At 42.9% G+C, this 16,073-nt stretch overlaps 1 protein-coding gene across 1 annotated transcript in view; it reads left to right on the forward strand.

Moving 5' to 3' along the window:
- The window catches only part of MYO15A (myosin XVA), a 761,224-nt gene that overhangs the window by 321,007 nt on the left and 424,144 nt on the right, over window positions 1–16,073 (forward strand). The window contains exons 32-34 of the mRNA XM_069212299.1: window positions 6,605–6,700; window positions 11,950–12,185; window positions 12,724–12,902. Coding sequence (XP_069068400.1) covers window positions 6,605–6,700; window positions 11,950–12,185; window positions 12,724–12,902 — 511 coding nt within the window. The remainder of the gene's footprint in view (window positions 1–6,604; window positions 6,701–11,949; window positions 12,186–12,723; window positions 12,903–16,073) is intronic.

The following is a 16,073-nucleotide window of genomic DNA, read 5'->3' on the forward strand; positions in this document are numbered from 1 at the left end:
CGGTGCCGTTTTGGTACTCCTCCTTCCTGGAGGCACCCCGGGTAGGTACTCCCATCCCCTTGCAGAACCCTTGCAGCTGGCTGACAGTGTATGTCTCCAGCTTGACTAGTTCAAACTCTCCAGCTCCTGCTTGAGACCCAGCCAGAGACAAGCAGAAAAATGAAATTGCAGAAAAAGAGAAAAAAATCAAGTTGACCTTCAACTGTGGGTAGGTAGTATACATAAAGCTATTGTATGTTACTGCACAAATACAAGTCCTATCCACCGCTGATCACCAATGTTAAAAATGGGGTCTCTAGTTGGCAGAGGTATTCACCCTTGTTAGGGATCACAATCCTAGTCAAGGTAAGTCACACACAACCCAAATTATCCTGTGCTCACCCTCTGGTAGCTTGAGACTGGGCAGTCAGGCTTAACTTAGAAAGCAATGTGTAAAGTATTTGTGCAATAAATCATGCAATAACACAGTGAGAACACCACAGAAAGACACCACACAGGTTTAGAAAAACAGGATATTTATCTGGTTAAATTAAGGTCAAAACGATCAAGATCTGATAATCACAAGTTGAAGTACCACTTTTGTAATGATAAGAAGAGTCTTAAGTTCTGAAAAACAACAATTGTCTCTTGCAAGGACAAAGTACCTGGTTTGCGTCAAAATTACTCGCACGAAGACCGCAGAGGAGGAGATGCGTGGAAAAAGGTAGGTGTGCGTCAGTTTTCTGGACGGACACAGACAATGCATCAATTGTTTTTCCCGTGGCAAGGGCTCTGTGTCGATTTCCGGCGCACAGACTTGAATCCTCTTTGCAATGTGGGGTCTTTTGGCACCCAGGGATGATGCATGGAAATCCTGGGTGTACAGGGCAAAGTCACAGCTGTTGCATCGATCCGGCGGGTGACGCAGCAGAATTTCTCCGCACGGCTGACGCTGCGTCGATTCCTCTCGCAGGAAGTCGGGCTGTGTCATTCCGGCTCGGCGATGCATCGATCCAGTGGGCTGTGCGTCGAAGTTCGTGTCGCAACATTGGTGCTGCGTCGATTTCCACTTGGGGAGATAGGCTGCTCCGTTCTGGTTAGGCGATGCAGTGATTTTCTCATCGATGGACAGGCTGTGCATCGATTCCAGCAGGCTGTGCATCGATTTTCACTGCACAGGGAGTTTCTTTGTGGAGATTACGTCTTTTTGTCCCTGAGACTTCAGGAAACAGGAGGCAAGCTCAATCCAAGCCCTTGGAGAGCACTTCTCAGCAGAGCCAGAGGCCAGCAAGGCAGCAGGGCAACAGCAAGGCAAAAGGCCTTTACAGCAGAGCAGTCCAGGTGAGTCCTTTGGGCAGCTAGGCAGCTTCTCTTGTCAGGTTGCAGTTTCTGGTGTAGAGGGTCTGTCCCAAGAAGTGTCTGATTTGGTAGGGTCAGGAACCCAGTTTATATACCTAAAAGTGCATTTTAAGTGGGGGAGACTTCAAAGAGTGGTTTTGAAGTGCACAAGGTCCCCTTTCAGTTCAACCCTGTCTGCCAGGGTCCCAGTAGTCCTTTCCAGCCCACGAAGACCCATTCATTACGCAGACGTGTGCAGGTGTGACTGTGCGTTCTGTGTTTGTGTTTGTCTGGGTGAAATGCACAAGGGAGCTGTCAACCAGCCCAGCCCAGACGTGGATTGGAGACAGGCAGTAAGACACAGAAGGATTTAAGTGCAGAGAAATGCTCACTTTCTAAACGTATAATTTCTAAAATAGTAATATTAAATCCAACCTCACCAGTCAGCAGGATTTTCAATTACCATTCTGGCCATACTAAATATGACATGTTTAACCTTTCCTAATCAGAATCTACCCCTCAAACATTTTATGAGGGTAGCCCTAATGTTAGCCTATGAAAGGAGCAGGCTTCACAGCAGTGGAAAACGAATTTAGGAATTTTCAACTACCAGGACATGTAAAACACACAGATATATGTCCTGTCTTTTACCTAAACAGCTCCCCGCCCTCTGGGTTACCTAGAGCCTACCTTAGAGTTACTTATATGTAGAAAAAGGGGATTTTAAGGCTTGGCAAGGCAGGCCTGAGACAGGTTAAGGGGCTACTTATGTGGGTGACACAACCAGTGCTGCAGGCCCACTAGCTGCATTCGATCTACAGGCCCTGGGCACATGTACTCCACTTTACTAGGGACCTCCCAGTAGATCAAATATGCCAATTGGGTATGAACCAATGTTACCATGTTTTAAGAGAGAGAGCATATGCACTTTAGCACTGGTTAGCAGGGTAAGGTGTGCAGAGTCCTAAAGCCAGCAAAAAATGAGATCAGAAAAAGAGAAGAAGGAAGGCAAAAAGTTTGGGGGTGACCCTCTCAAGTGGCCATTTCCAACAACGTGTCTTCCCTTTTCTCCCTTCTCTCTTCTACTCTTCTCTTTCTGCCAGAGGCACTCACAGAAGCACTTCTAAAGGATAGATTGCACTGTTATTTGGTGCACTTCTGGGTTCCTCTCGAAGCACATCAGCATTGGGGATGGCAGGCCCACCAAGTCAGATTCTCCCCCATCAATACCAACACGTCTCCATAACGGGCCACTAGCCAGCTATTGGAGCAGCTAGATAATAAAAAAAAAAAAAGAGATTGGCATTGTTCGAAAATGGCCCTCGCTGAAGTGTCACCCCAATTTTCTTTCCTTCCTCCTCCTCTTTTTCTGACCTTGTTTTTGTTGGCTTTAGGACTCTGTGCACTTTACTACTGCTAACTAGTGCTAAAGTGCATGTGCTCTCTCCCTATAACAAGGTAACATTGGCTCTTACCAAATTGGCAAATGTAATTTACTTGTAAGTCCCTAGTAAAGTGTACTACATGTGCCCAGGGCATGTACATTAAATACAACTAGTGGGCCTGTAGCACTGATTGTGCGCCCCCCCCCAACAAAAGCAGCCCTTTAACCTGTCATTGCAAGGCATGGGTGTGCTGTTTGACTGCCACCTCGACTTGGCATTTAAAACCCTTTGCCAAGCCCTAAACTCCCCTTTTTTCATGTCACCCCTAACGTAGGCCCTAGGTGACCCACAGGGCTGGGAGCAATATATCTAAAAAGCAGGACATGTACTTGTAAGTTTTACATGTCCTAGTAATGAAAAACTTCCAGAGTCGTTTTTCACTACTGTGAAGCCTGCTCCTCTCATAGCCCAGTATTGTGAATTCCCTTATATACTGTTAAGTGGTAATTTCTGATCTGAAAGGAGTGGCATTGCCATGTTTGGTATGGTTGGAATAGTAGTGAGAAAATCCTGCTTACTGGTAAAGTTGGAGCTAACATTACTATTTTAGAAATGCCACTTTTAGAACATAGGCATTTTTCTGCTCTTACTGCTCTCTGTGCCTTACATTCTGTCTTCAATACTCATCTGGTTTGTGCTGGTTGACATCTCCCCTTATAGATTCCCCCCAAGAGCCATAAACACAGGACACTCAGCTGCATTTACATTCATCTACATACTGATGGGTCTTCCTATGCAGGAAGGGTGGAGGGGCTCTCACTTACAGTTCAAAGGCTAGTGCCCTGACCTCACACAAAGGACTGATAACCTCCCACAGATCTCCTGGCAGACAGGACTGGGTTGAAAGGGGAAATGGTGCACTTCAAAACCACTCTGTGAAAATTCCTCCACTTCAAAGGCACATTTGCTATATATAAGCTAGGTCTGTGACCCCCCTCAAATCGGACACTTCTGGACATGCAACTGGATTCTGTCAGAAGGACTGCAGTGCTGCCCAAAGGACTCAACTGGGCTACTTTTCTGGAAGGACTGCTCTTCTGCTTGTTGCCTGCTGCTCCCTGATTCTGCTGGAAGCACTTTGGCTTCCCCCACAAGTGATCTCCAAGGGCTTGGAATCAGCTGTTGAGAAGTCTCAGGGACATCAGTGACTTCATATGCCAGCACTTGGGCTCTCTTACTGACAGTCCTGACTTGCCATGTGGTGACAAACCCAATTTCTGGTGTCGTGGGAGTGAGTTCTGGTGAAACAAAGAAGAAACCAGTGCTCCGATGCCCAGAACGACTTCATTACCAGGGCCGCACCCTGACTCTATGCCACGCCTGCACAGGACTGCAATCTCCTCCGAAGTCTCTCCACAGCGTGAGTTCAGAGCTCTGTGTCACTGACGTCCGTGGCATCTGACTCTGACTCCGCTGCAGCACCTATGGCCCCATTGTGTGATCAAGACCCCGCAAAGTCGGTACCTTGTGTCTTGATCTGCTGGAACCTTCCACCACTCTGTGTGAAAGGAACCCACGCCTCGCAAACCGACGCCGCATTAACTCCTCTACAACCGTAATGAACAGACGCCTCACCTCCCTTGTCAAGCAGTAAGGACCAAATTGTCACATCTTCGATGACAGTAAGAAACCAACTCTGCACTGGCACCAGCAATGTCTCAACTCTCCGACTTTGTGCAGTATCTTTGGTTCCTCATCATTTCCAAGGTACTGTGCCCAGGGTCCGTGCCACTCAGTAACCAGCCCACACTCCCTCACGAGTGGGGTTGGCTGTTGGATGCGACTCTGTCATGATGTTGTGATAGCCACAGTCAGAGCTACTGTGTTTCTAAGCGCTATATTACATTTACGCTTTAAAAATTCATATCTTCCCTTGTGAATGTTGGATTTTTACCATTTTGGTCTTATTTTATTCAGATCAATAGTATCTACGTTTCTAGACTTGTGTGGAGTACGTTTTTGTGGTGTTTTCCCTATGTTACTGTATGGGTTATTGCACAAATACTTTACACATTGCCTTCTAGGTTAAGCCTGCCTGCTCTGTACCAAGCTAGCAGAGGGTGAGCACAGGATAATTTAGGTTGTGTTGTGTCTTAACCTGACTAGGATTGTGGTCCTTACCTGGACAGAGTGTATACCTCTGCTAACTAGGGACCCAGTTTCTAAAAGGCATGTTTGGAAGTACATGCATGAAAATGTGCTTAGAGTCTGGGTCAAAAATAAGGTCCCACATCACTGCTGTTACTCCTACTCTCAGGGAGTGAAAGCAGATTGTGACTCATTTTCCTTCATCCTGACTTTTTCTTTTTTATTTACAGAGAATGGCTCCATCTCATCTGATATGTTTTCTAGTTTACTCCACTGCCTGTGGTATCCGGAAACTCACCTAAGCTGTCCAGGGTATTGTTTCCAAAATAACAGTCAACATATCGACCTACAGATATATCAAGATCATAATGTTGATTCTTGAAATGTCAAAGCAGTGGTAACACCAGCAAACCTACACTGACCTTGACAAAATCTTGGTTGTTGAATATTACAGTGGCAATGTACGTGCAGGTCGATACTTTGGCAGTCACTATAGTGCCATACATTCCTACAGAGAAAAATGGAAACTGGGGGCTTCTACTGCATTTCATTTGACCTGAGTCCAGAATCTGGGGCAGGGTGCTGAATGGATGAAGCACTGCACATCACCTTCCCCGCCATACAGTCACCTGGCGCCTTACAGTCATTTGGCATCTACTTCGCCTGCAGAACCCCTGACACAAAATCAGAACTAGAGGTCAGTGAATATCCCTACATCAGACATACAAAGAACTAAAGCCATCCACCTATAACAGGTCTTTCCAACCAATGACCTTCTACTGCATGAATCCAGTATCATGGAAGGCAGTCTTCGTGGTGGCAGAGAGCACCAGTCTGGCACAGTAGTGAGCTTTAAGCCATTGCTTTATTACCAAAGGAAGCTTTTCCTTAAGCTCCTTTCAGTTATCACCACCATTCTGATGACTTGTCTGCCAGCGGTTTGGAAACCCCTTAATTGTCACCCTTTATAAATTGAAGATATCTGTGCAGAAGGTGGATTACCTCTAATTAGATACTCACTCAAGCAGTACTGAGTGGAACTAATTTAAACACCTATAGATGCAGCTTCTGGTCCTGCCACTGGGTGCCTATTCACTCACAAATTAATAATTGTTAACAATCTAATGAACTAATGGCCTTTTTCTAAGCACATTTGGAAACCCTTATTGAGGCACAAACTGGAAGTTGCCCCGAAATACTATTACATATTTGCAGACATTACCTAACATTAGTAATTATCCTTAGACACCTTTGCTAAAGCAAATGTGGCACAATTTAGGAAAAATGGTTAGAACAAGTCACAACACGTGGTAATTGGGTTCACAAACTCTACCAATTTATGTTATGCTGCATTATTTCCTGCTGAACTGACAATGGGTTGGAAATAATGCACCTGGTAAATTCTGCAGCCTGCGGTATTAGTATTGCATTATTTCTAACCCAGCTACGAATGCACTCAGTGTAGCCTTAAAAGTAAGAAGCTGGCCACAGAGGCAAGGTAACTCTATCCTTTTTTGTGTGAAACCTAAGCTAAAAGAAGTAACATTTGTAGAACTGCTGAGTGTATTTGATGATGATGCACAGAAGCAGTTTGGTTATCAGTTAATGAATAGCCAAATCTTGTCACAAGTTGTCTGATTCTATGCCTCGTCTGCCTTTCCTCTGCATATCCGATTATGTGTTTAATGCGCATGGATATGTCTAAGATTCTGTAGTTAAATATCTGATGCATATGTCATTTTCTTACTCTGCAGGAGCCTTCTTTTGGGATGCTCACAGTGCCACTAGGATCTGCTCTGACCCAAATCGAGGATGACTTGAGACTCGAGGCTATCAGCCTCTTCAAGCTGGTAGGGCTGCAGTTTGCATTCCCTCTGTTTCTATCAAATGTTATGTCTCTTTACAGATGTTATTTATTATTGTTTCCAGTAGCTTCCAGTGACTGTTTCTTCATGAGTTCCTGCAGTTCTAGCACTAGTTCTTTCCTAGATTCATACCTCACCCTATCAGTATCATTCCCAGGTTTTTTTAGTGCAAGTCCATCGTTTGCCACTCACAGGCATAGCAGCTGGTGATGAAGGGCTCTGTGCTCTTGTATCTTCTGATCTGCCATAGATTTGGTTTTTAAGATAAGGACAACGAATGATGCTCTTAGGCCTTCATTAAGCCAAACTATCTACCACTTGATACCTTTTCCCAGTCTTGTTATTGTGCTGGGTATCCTCAGAAATTACTGTATCATCATTCAAGTGAGTGATAAAGTCACTCTGCTGCCACTACACTTTCAGGTGACAAGTGTAAACTTTATACATATCTGCCTACTATCAGCACTGCTGACAAATAATCCACAGTCACTAGCACCCTTCTTGAATATTTCAGTTCCTTAAGTGAATGTTGACTTTGAATGCTTCTCTCCACCCAATGCCACGTAAGGTCCAAATGTAAAATATGATCCACTCAACAAAACTGCCATGCTACAAGCATTGAGCAATATAGAGAACATTACTATAGAATGCTGTCATTCATATGGAAACTTCGAAGGGAAATTGGCATGTCTTTAGCCCATAAACTGGAGATGTGTTGAGCAAAGAAACTGGTCAGTACCTTGCCGTTTTATATATTTATTAATTTATTTAATTTGTTTATATATATTTGCCTTTTGACTGAAGCCATTTCATAGCACTTCTAATATTAATAAATCAGATGAAGGTCAATCAAATCTCCTTTCCCAGGGAAACGGAATAATTGTCTGCAGTTAGTCTGGAAGTTTCTGTTGTTTATTCAGGAGCAGTCCTTTCCACTCAGCAGCATCCCTATCCCTTTTTGAGACAGGAGAGTCTTAAATGATTTGAGGTAGAGTGTAGTAGAGTGTAGAGTGTAATGCCTAATTGAAAAGGTATGTTTTGCATTTTCAGTGTGCATGCAGTGAGTTCCAAGTTATGCGCCCAAACTCCCTCCATGCGTTTTGAAGGTTAATTTGGCCTGTGTGATCAGGGATGCATTTCCAGATAGCAGATTGCCAAGCAACATAAATGTTCTGTCCTAGACCTGCAGTCAGCTCTCTGCATTACCGGTATCTGTGGCTTAACAGAGACCACAACAGTAATGTCTGCTTCACCATGAACGATGAGGGAAGCAAAAAGGTTCTCCCATTAAAATGGGCTGCAGATATAATGCTAGCATCTTTCTACATATAGTGAGTCCGTGTCACTCCCATTGAAGAATCATTATTGATATTTAAAGGGTAACTAAATCTTCCATATGTCACTCAGTGCTGAGCCATGTTGGCATCCTGTGCATTTGTTCCTAACAAAGTTGTGTGGGTGCTCTTCAAGCATCCCTTGAAGTGATAAAATAAATTGACTTCTAGATGCTTTGGTTCATTCCCTGTGTAGAACTTCCATCCATATCCATCCCATAAGCCAGCCAAGCACTGAGCACAGCAGAGAATAGGTCCTCCCAGATCAAGAGAAAGTCCATTGAATACATAGTTCTGTATTTTTTTTTTTCCTGATGTCACTGACCAGAAGCATCACAACCACATCTTCAGCTCAGCCTTGCAGACCCCAAATAGTGTGTATTTGTCTTTGCACAGATAACCATCTGAAAAATAGGTGGAAACTGAAGGTGAGAAAGAACACAACTCTTACATATATTACTTCACTCTTCCCCAGATAATGTTAATGGAGGAGGTTTATCCTCATACTTCATGAGAAGAATGTATGTCTGCATCCCAACAAGGTATGTGGATTGGGGAAATTGAAGAGCGTACTTAATCAATCAAACATAGGACAGACTGGTGATGGCATAGTGCCAGGCATGCAATGACATATTACTATCATTTGAGAGTCACCATTTAATGATGAAAGCAGAGGCACACCTGGAAGAAAATAAGATTTCCATAATCACCGTTTGTGGAACATGTACTGTGCCAGGCAGCAGAGCCACCAGTCAGATATGGTTGCCTCAGCCCATATAGTAGGGCTAGTATCATAGAGCATTGGTCTGTGAGGGATGTGCAGATTAGTGCACTCTTCCCAATATGCCGTGAGGGCTGCAAAAGGAAATAGTTCTTCATTCCCCTGAAGAGTTCTGTCACTACATGACTCATCTGGGTATCACTAATTGCAATATTACACTGTACTGTCTGGGGGCAAACCACAAGTGAGGCACATTATGAGAACTCTGAATCAGGTGCTCAAAATTGCACAAAAGCAGAAGAGAGTCAAGGAAATGATGGTCTTCCTGCTTTTCTGATGATGTTGATGACTTCTCAAACATATACTGATTTTGCACTGATTTTTGTCATGTTCAGCTGACTGGTCAAGACAAGATTCCCTACTTATGAGTCATGAACCACAACGTAAATGGATGCGCTATGGTTACAAAATGAAAGAAGAAGGAATCAGTCAACCGGAACACTCTTCCCACACCAGTGATAAACATTGTATTGAAGTACCAGAACCTGCTCAACAGTCTCAACTTTACATTCTGCCCACTAGAAATTGTAGCATTAAAAGGCACTATGACAATTGTATCTCGAGGAGAACAAACAATTACAAGTACCTGCTTGCAAATAAATGTTATGTTATGCTATGTGGATTTATAGAGCACGGCTAATCACCCATGAGGAGATCCAGGCACAGAGTAGGGCAGGCCAGAGGTGGGAGGAGGAGATCATGTCTGTTTCATCTGAAAGAGCCACATCATGTGGTTCCTTCAGAAGTCCATGAGGGAGGTTCTGAGGTGTTGCAGGAGGTCATTACAGGTCTTGGCTGCAAGACATGAGAAAGAGCATCCTCCACTTCTGATCTTCTTGATGCGAGGGAGGTGTGCTCTGGCCTGGAATGCAGATCGGCGGTGTTTGGTGGGTTTGTAGAAGTTGAGGCGGTGTTTGAGGTACCCTGGACTGGTGTTGTGGACAGCTTTGTAGGCGTGGGTGAGGTAACTGAAATTACATCTTGCCTGGAGTGGGAGCCAGTGGAGATTGTTGAGGTGTGGAGAGATGTTATTTTGTATGATGTCCAAGGTGAGTCTTGTAGAGGTTCTTGCTGGTTTGGAGTCGACATATGAACTTGGACTGCGATTTCAAAGTACAGGGCGTTTCCATTGCTTGTGATAAGAGCCTGGGTGACTGTTCCTCTGGTTTTAAGTAGGATCCACTTGAAAATCTTGCATAGCATTTGCAGGATGTGCAAGCATGGTAAGGCAATGGCATTGATCTGTCTGCTCTTGGAGAGTTTGGTGTTCGGGATGATCCCAAGGTTCTTGGCATGGTCTGGATGGGTGGTGAGCCAAGTTCAGGGGGCCACCATGAGGTCGATAAAGAGATAACCTTGCTAAGTTGGCCCCTCACAAGTATCTATCCAAGGTGAATCAAGAACTGAGGAAGTACCTCAACTAGTGGCATCTTAGTAAAGGAGAAACAATGACTTCCTTTGAAGAGTGGTTGCCATCTTCAAGGCACCAGACTTTTCACTCCATCATGATGTTGTCTGCTGATATCTCAAGAGGTACATTAGCTGCTTAGCCAATGACTGTTGACGTGGTTAAGGATCAGAATATGGGTTTCACCAGAAGGTCCATCCACCCATCAAGCAAAATTATTAAGTTTTGTTGTAATGGTCCTATGTACGTCTCACCCATTTTTTCCACCAGTTCCCACACCCGCCCACACTTTTGATGGGAGGGACTGCACTGCACTCAGCCCGCAATGTATAGGGCACTGGAATACACAAAATTCACCAACTCAGGCCATCTACACTGTGAGCTATATGTGTAGATAGTGAAACACCTGAAGGATGTTAAGCCATTAGAAGCTAGTTAGAGGTAATTTAGTATGTGTAGGGAAATTGCTTTTGAGTAAAATCTCATGTAGTTTCCCATTGTTCTGCCATGGCTTCTTATAATGTTCCAGAATATTCTTGCATGGTACCCTGAGCATTTCCGGAAACATCTTGCAAAGCTTATTACATCAGTTTAAGAATCCTCACATAGCTTTGTGGTGTACCAGTTTGGGGTTTGATAGTTTCAAATTGTAGTTCTGCAGATTCTAATGCAACCTCTTGTAATGTTTTGAAAGAACCATATGCAGCATTTTCAATTAATCTAAAAAAAATTCAAAGGGAAACTTGTAAAATCATCATAGAATCTTTAATAGGTCCTCATGGAACAGAAAAGGAGGAACAGTTTTACTGAGAAACCAAGGGTAAAGCACTGGATAATATATGTGGTGTGAGCAAAAAGATCAGATGAGATGTGGAGACTGGGTAGGCATGGATAATCTTACCTATGTTTCAATATTTGCCTAAGATGTGCCTTGTTATCTCATGAAATCCTCACATTATTCCTGTAGGATCCAACATTGGTTTTTGTGCAATATATGTGAAATTGCTTCATTGTAGATTAGCTGACAATCAGCAATACATTTGAGCGGGTTTCTAAGTTGGCTTAGTGTTGTTTATGTATGGTTTTATCTTTCCTCTATTTTCATACCAGGAGGAACTCTTAATTTGCAGTAGGGGTTGTGAAAGTCTTTGTTAACTTGTTGCACTGTAGTATGATCTTAGTCTCTGGATATATTTGACAAGGATGCCTAATAGATATCTACAGGAATGTACACAGATCATCTACAGTTTTTAGCAGTAATCCAAGAAATTTCACGTATGACAGCAAGATTTGTCGGATTTTAAGAGGGCTGTTTCAAACCTGTGCATTCTCAACTAAGCCCACAGATTTTGCGCAGCTTAAAGTGGATTGGTCCATACTTAAACAAGAAGTTGAAGAAACAAACAAATACATAAAAGTTTAGAATGTCTTATAGAGTCACAACAGGACCTAAGAGGATCTCCAAGAAAGCATTGTAAAAGCTGGTGATTTGTTTAAAAGTGCAAACTCCATAGCTAGAATGGAATAAATTACACATGTACAGGTCTACCATAAGGAAAGAGTGAAGATATCATAATGTATTGAGGTGAATTCTGCTTTTAAGTAATTTAATGCTTAAATATTGAGGGGTGACAGAATGTAACTCTAGAAGCAAAGCTCAGATTAGTGATCCATTATTCTATGTGTGTGTGTAATTTTCATATTTTAATAGGTCTTGAGGTTCATGGGAGATCCCTATCTCAACGGCACCCAGGAGAATCTATTTGGAAACTACATAATCCAGAAGGGACTATCTATTCCCGGCCTGAGAGACGAAATTCTTGCTCAGATAGCCAATCAGGTGTGGCGCAATACCAACCCCAACAATGAAGAACGTGGCTGGTACCTACTGGCTTCATGCCTTAGTGGGTTTTCTCCATCATCAAACATGGATAAATATCTCTTAAAGTGAGTACATTGAAAATAAAAAAAATCCCCCTTGTGTTTTATTACCTAAAACGCTGCATTTTCAGCTGGCAGTGAACCATATTGCTTATACTCAAGTGGTAAATAAAAGGTTCAGTTGTCCATGGAAAGTCTACTTCAATAGGATATGACTTTAGCATTTTACCTGGCTGCAGATCCTCAGTCTCCCTAAGCAGTCACAAACATCTGGAAATGCAGACTTACTGTATTGTTGTCAAATAGAAATAGATAAGGAAGCATTTCTTATCCAAATGACCACCTCAGTGGCTGATAATGCCACTATTCCCTAAATAGGGCACATTATGTGTATACTGTTGCAGACTTTGTGGTAATTTTGATTACAGATCTATAAAATATGGAGCAGGACATTTATAGTACAATTTTCTGAATATCCAAATGAGGTCACAAATACGACTTCATGAGTGTGGCTACTTTAGATTTTTACCTTTGATTAGTTCCAAGGTGAAGTGCATGCTCAATTCTTTTCACCTTCAGCTGGGCTGTTTTGCTTTTGTTGCAGGTTTGTCTCTGATTTTGCCTACGATGGGTACAAACCATTTTGTCAGCACAAACTTATGCAGGCCATGCAGAAGTCGCAGCATGGACCAGAGACAGCCAGGACATATCCACCCTCTTTGCTGGAATGGGTAGCCAACAAGGAGAAAGCTAACATGGCGTTAGACATATATTGCTTCGATGGTAAGTGTGAAGAATGTTTTCTGTTTCGTTAAGAATGGGTTAAGGTGAGGCTAGAGGTATCCATGGTGCAGCTGGTGTAGTGGCACCCAGGCCCTCAATCATTGTTGTCTCTGCCTGTCTTAAATCTAAAGTTTATTTAACTAGCCCAAAGTACATATTTTTTTAGAGTGGCAGTCTGGGGCCTGCATTGTTGTTTAAGGGTGTTTAAAAGGTAAGAAGAGTGGCGAGGCAGAGGAGAAATAAGAAAGATCGATGAGAGAAAAAATTAAAAGGTGGCAAGCTTTAAGTAGCAAGGAAAACAGGTGGGCTTAGAGATACAGATCAGAATGGGAAAAAACAAAGGATTGCTTGACATGGGAGAGATGGTGGAGTGAGTGATATTGAAGGTAAGGGGTAGGGAAGAGCTAGGAATGAAACAACAGTAAGAAAGAGGAGAGAATATTTAGAGGGAAAGAAGAGGAGAGGGACACAGGGGAGATTGGAGGGATGATGACGGTGAGAAAGTTACAGACAAAGGTAGAGAGAAGGGTGGGAAGGGGAGATGTGCAAGAAAGGATGTGGAGATACCTGGAAAATTGTAAGAGGGTGACCAGAACGAAGAGGTAGGGTGGAGAGGGAGAGATGTAATGTACCCAGCTATAGATGGATGCAGAGATACTTGGGAGAATGGGGAATGCAGGAAGGAGTGATGTGGAGAAAGAGAACGTAGGGAAATAAAAAGGGACTAGACTGATGCAGGCGAAAGTAAAGACAGGTGAATGGCTAAATGAAGCACAAAATAGAAACATCAGTGGAGAATGGATGGAGACGGTAAGGTGAGTGATTCAGGTGAGAATGAGGGAGAGTGAAAGGTGAAACATAGGAGATACAAACAAAGCAAGAGGAGGGTAGATGAGCGGTATGCAAGGAAGTATGTAGAAATACTGGAAGAATAAAGAAGTGTAGAGTCAAATGAAGAGGCAGAATAAATAAAGGGACAACAGAGATGCCACAGAAAAGGGGGAGAAAGAACCATGGGATTCTGGGAGGAGTGCCTTGGGTGAGGCAGTGCCTCACATCTGCAATAGTCAGTAATGGGCAACGAAAGGGGAATTGGAGTAATGATGATTAGTGGTACGTAATATAAACGTGAGTGGAGATTGGAGAGGGGGGAGGAGAAAGTGGAAAGATACAAATGAGACAAGGGAGAGTGATATAGATGATAAAAGGAAACGACTGGAGATATTCTGGAAATTATGCAGGGGTATAGGTTAGTGCAAAGCAGGGGCGTATCTTGGTCAGAAAGATTGGAGGGATGTGACCTTCAAATTTGCCAAAAATCACACTGGCCTATCCAGCTAAAATACATAAATATGACATGCAGGGCATGTGAGGAGCTTAAGGGACAGTGGAGAGGGAGAAGAGTGTAGACAGAGTGTAGGAAACACAATATTTTGTAAAACTACAAACATTCTCAAAAACCTTCACAACAAAGGGCGGAGAGGGTTTGCTTGTGTTTTCGTCTGTGTGTGTATTTACAAATCTAGATGAAATCCAACAGCCACCTCACCATACCCGACCTACAGTACCTGTACCCAACTATTTACATCAGAGTACGTTTATTGGAAGGGTGTAGCTCTTCGAGCACCCCACTTGAAGCTACTCCCCGTTGGAGAGGAGCAGCAAAATAGCTATCATTAGTGCAACACATGCAGAGGCAACACTGACCTGGTACATGCAAAGCCCATTACGCCTCAATTTTGGGTAATATTTTTTACTCCCTAACCACTGGGAAAGGAAGCCCGTTTTCGTTCCTTGCATTATGGCTAATGGCGTTTTGCTACATCACTGGTTAAGAGGATCCTCTTCTGCGTGGGTCTCCAACAAGTAGCCTGTGAGCTTTTGGTTGCTCTCCTGTTACCTGTAAGTAGCTCTCCTGTGTGCAGCACACTCTACTGAATCAGACGCTTTTGCTATGAAGAAGTAATATATAACCCCAAAATTGAAAAGCCTGTATTTGAGGCACAAATGTGCACATTTTTAGAACTCATAAGATGATGCTTGGAGAAAAATGGTTGAATTTCTAAAATATATGTATAGCTTCTCTTTGAGTGATAAATCATGCAGCGTTTGATTGATTTACTACTAATTATACTTTGGTCACTATGTCTGATGCTGCACCAGAAATCTGTTGGGGTGATAAGCCGATGCCTTGATTTGGTCTTTCTCTTGGCTTAGCATTAATCACAAAGAGATGGAAGGCTTCGTCCCTTCCCAGAATTATCCAGTGGCGTGACATAGAGGTTAGATGGACAGAGTGACTATCCCTATGCCGTGAGAAGGTGCACAGACCTCACAAATGTTCCATCAATTCTGTGTGGAATTAATTGACCTTTTCTTTAAAAAATACTTAAAAGATGACAATAGACCACCCTAGGCTGGCTCACATGCCACACTACATTAAAACTACATGTCCTCCTATCTAGTTGCCGCCTTCACACAGCCCCAGTCGGACTTCCTTGTTGGGAGGTGAATGACCTTCTGACAAGTGTACCCAGACACTGACACCATTTCATGCCTCACATCTTATGACCAGGACTGCTATTGTTTTTTTAAAGTTGTATTCCCTTGTTAATTTCACCTATTTATTTTCTTAGCAATGTACCAATTGCTCCATGATGTCCTCTTTCTAATGTTCCTACCAGAGTAAAGGAGAAAACCCCAAACAATTTGCTTTAAATAAAAAAGAGTGACCCTGGGCTGCGCCTCAACCTCACGGCTCCCTTGGACTTTTATGGTGCTCCCCTGTGTTTATTATGGCATGGGTTTGCATGTCATTAATGTAGTTTTATCTGTTGTTATCACTGAAATACGTTTACAGGGAAGGTATTTTTTTAGAAAAGAATTCAATGATTTTTCTATTTCCAAGGCCAATTTTAACCTAACTTCGCCCAGAGGCAGAAGTCACTTTCTCAGTGAAGGGAATAAATGAGCAGTGGGATAAACTGAATTAGCTTTCCTCTGCCTGGAAATTTAATAAAATTATTTAAAGTGTATTCATTTGTTTGGTATATTTACAATTAAAAACATATCTTCATGTATTGCCTCACCGGTTGGCACTGAAAAGACTCTCGGCTCACACCATTAAGTGTAGTATGTTATTTATAGTTCTAAACACTTATTTGCCGTTGC

Source organism: Pleurodeles waltl, chromosome 10, assembly GCF_031143425.1.
Source record: "Pleurodeles waltl isolate 20211129_DDA chromosome 10, aPleWal1.hap1.20221129, whole genome shotgun sequence".
In the NCBI taxonomy this organism is placed as follows: domain Eukaryota; kingdom Metazoa; phylum Chordata; class Amphibia; order Caudata; family Salamandridae; genus Pleurodeles; species Pleurodeles waltl.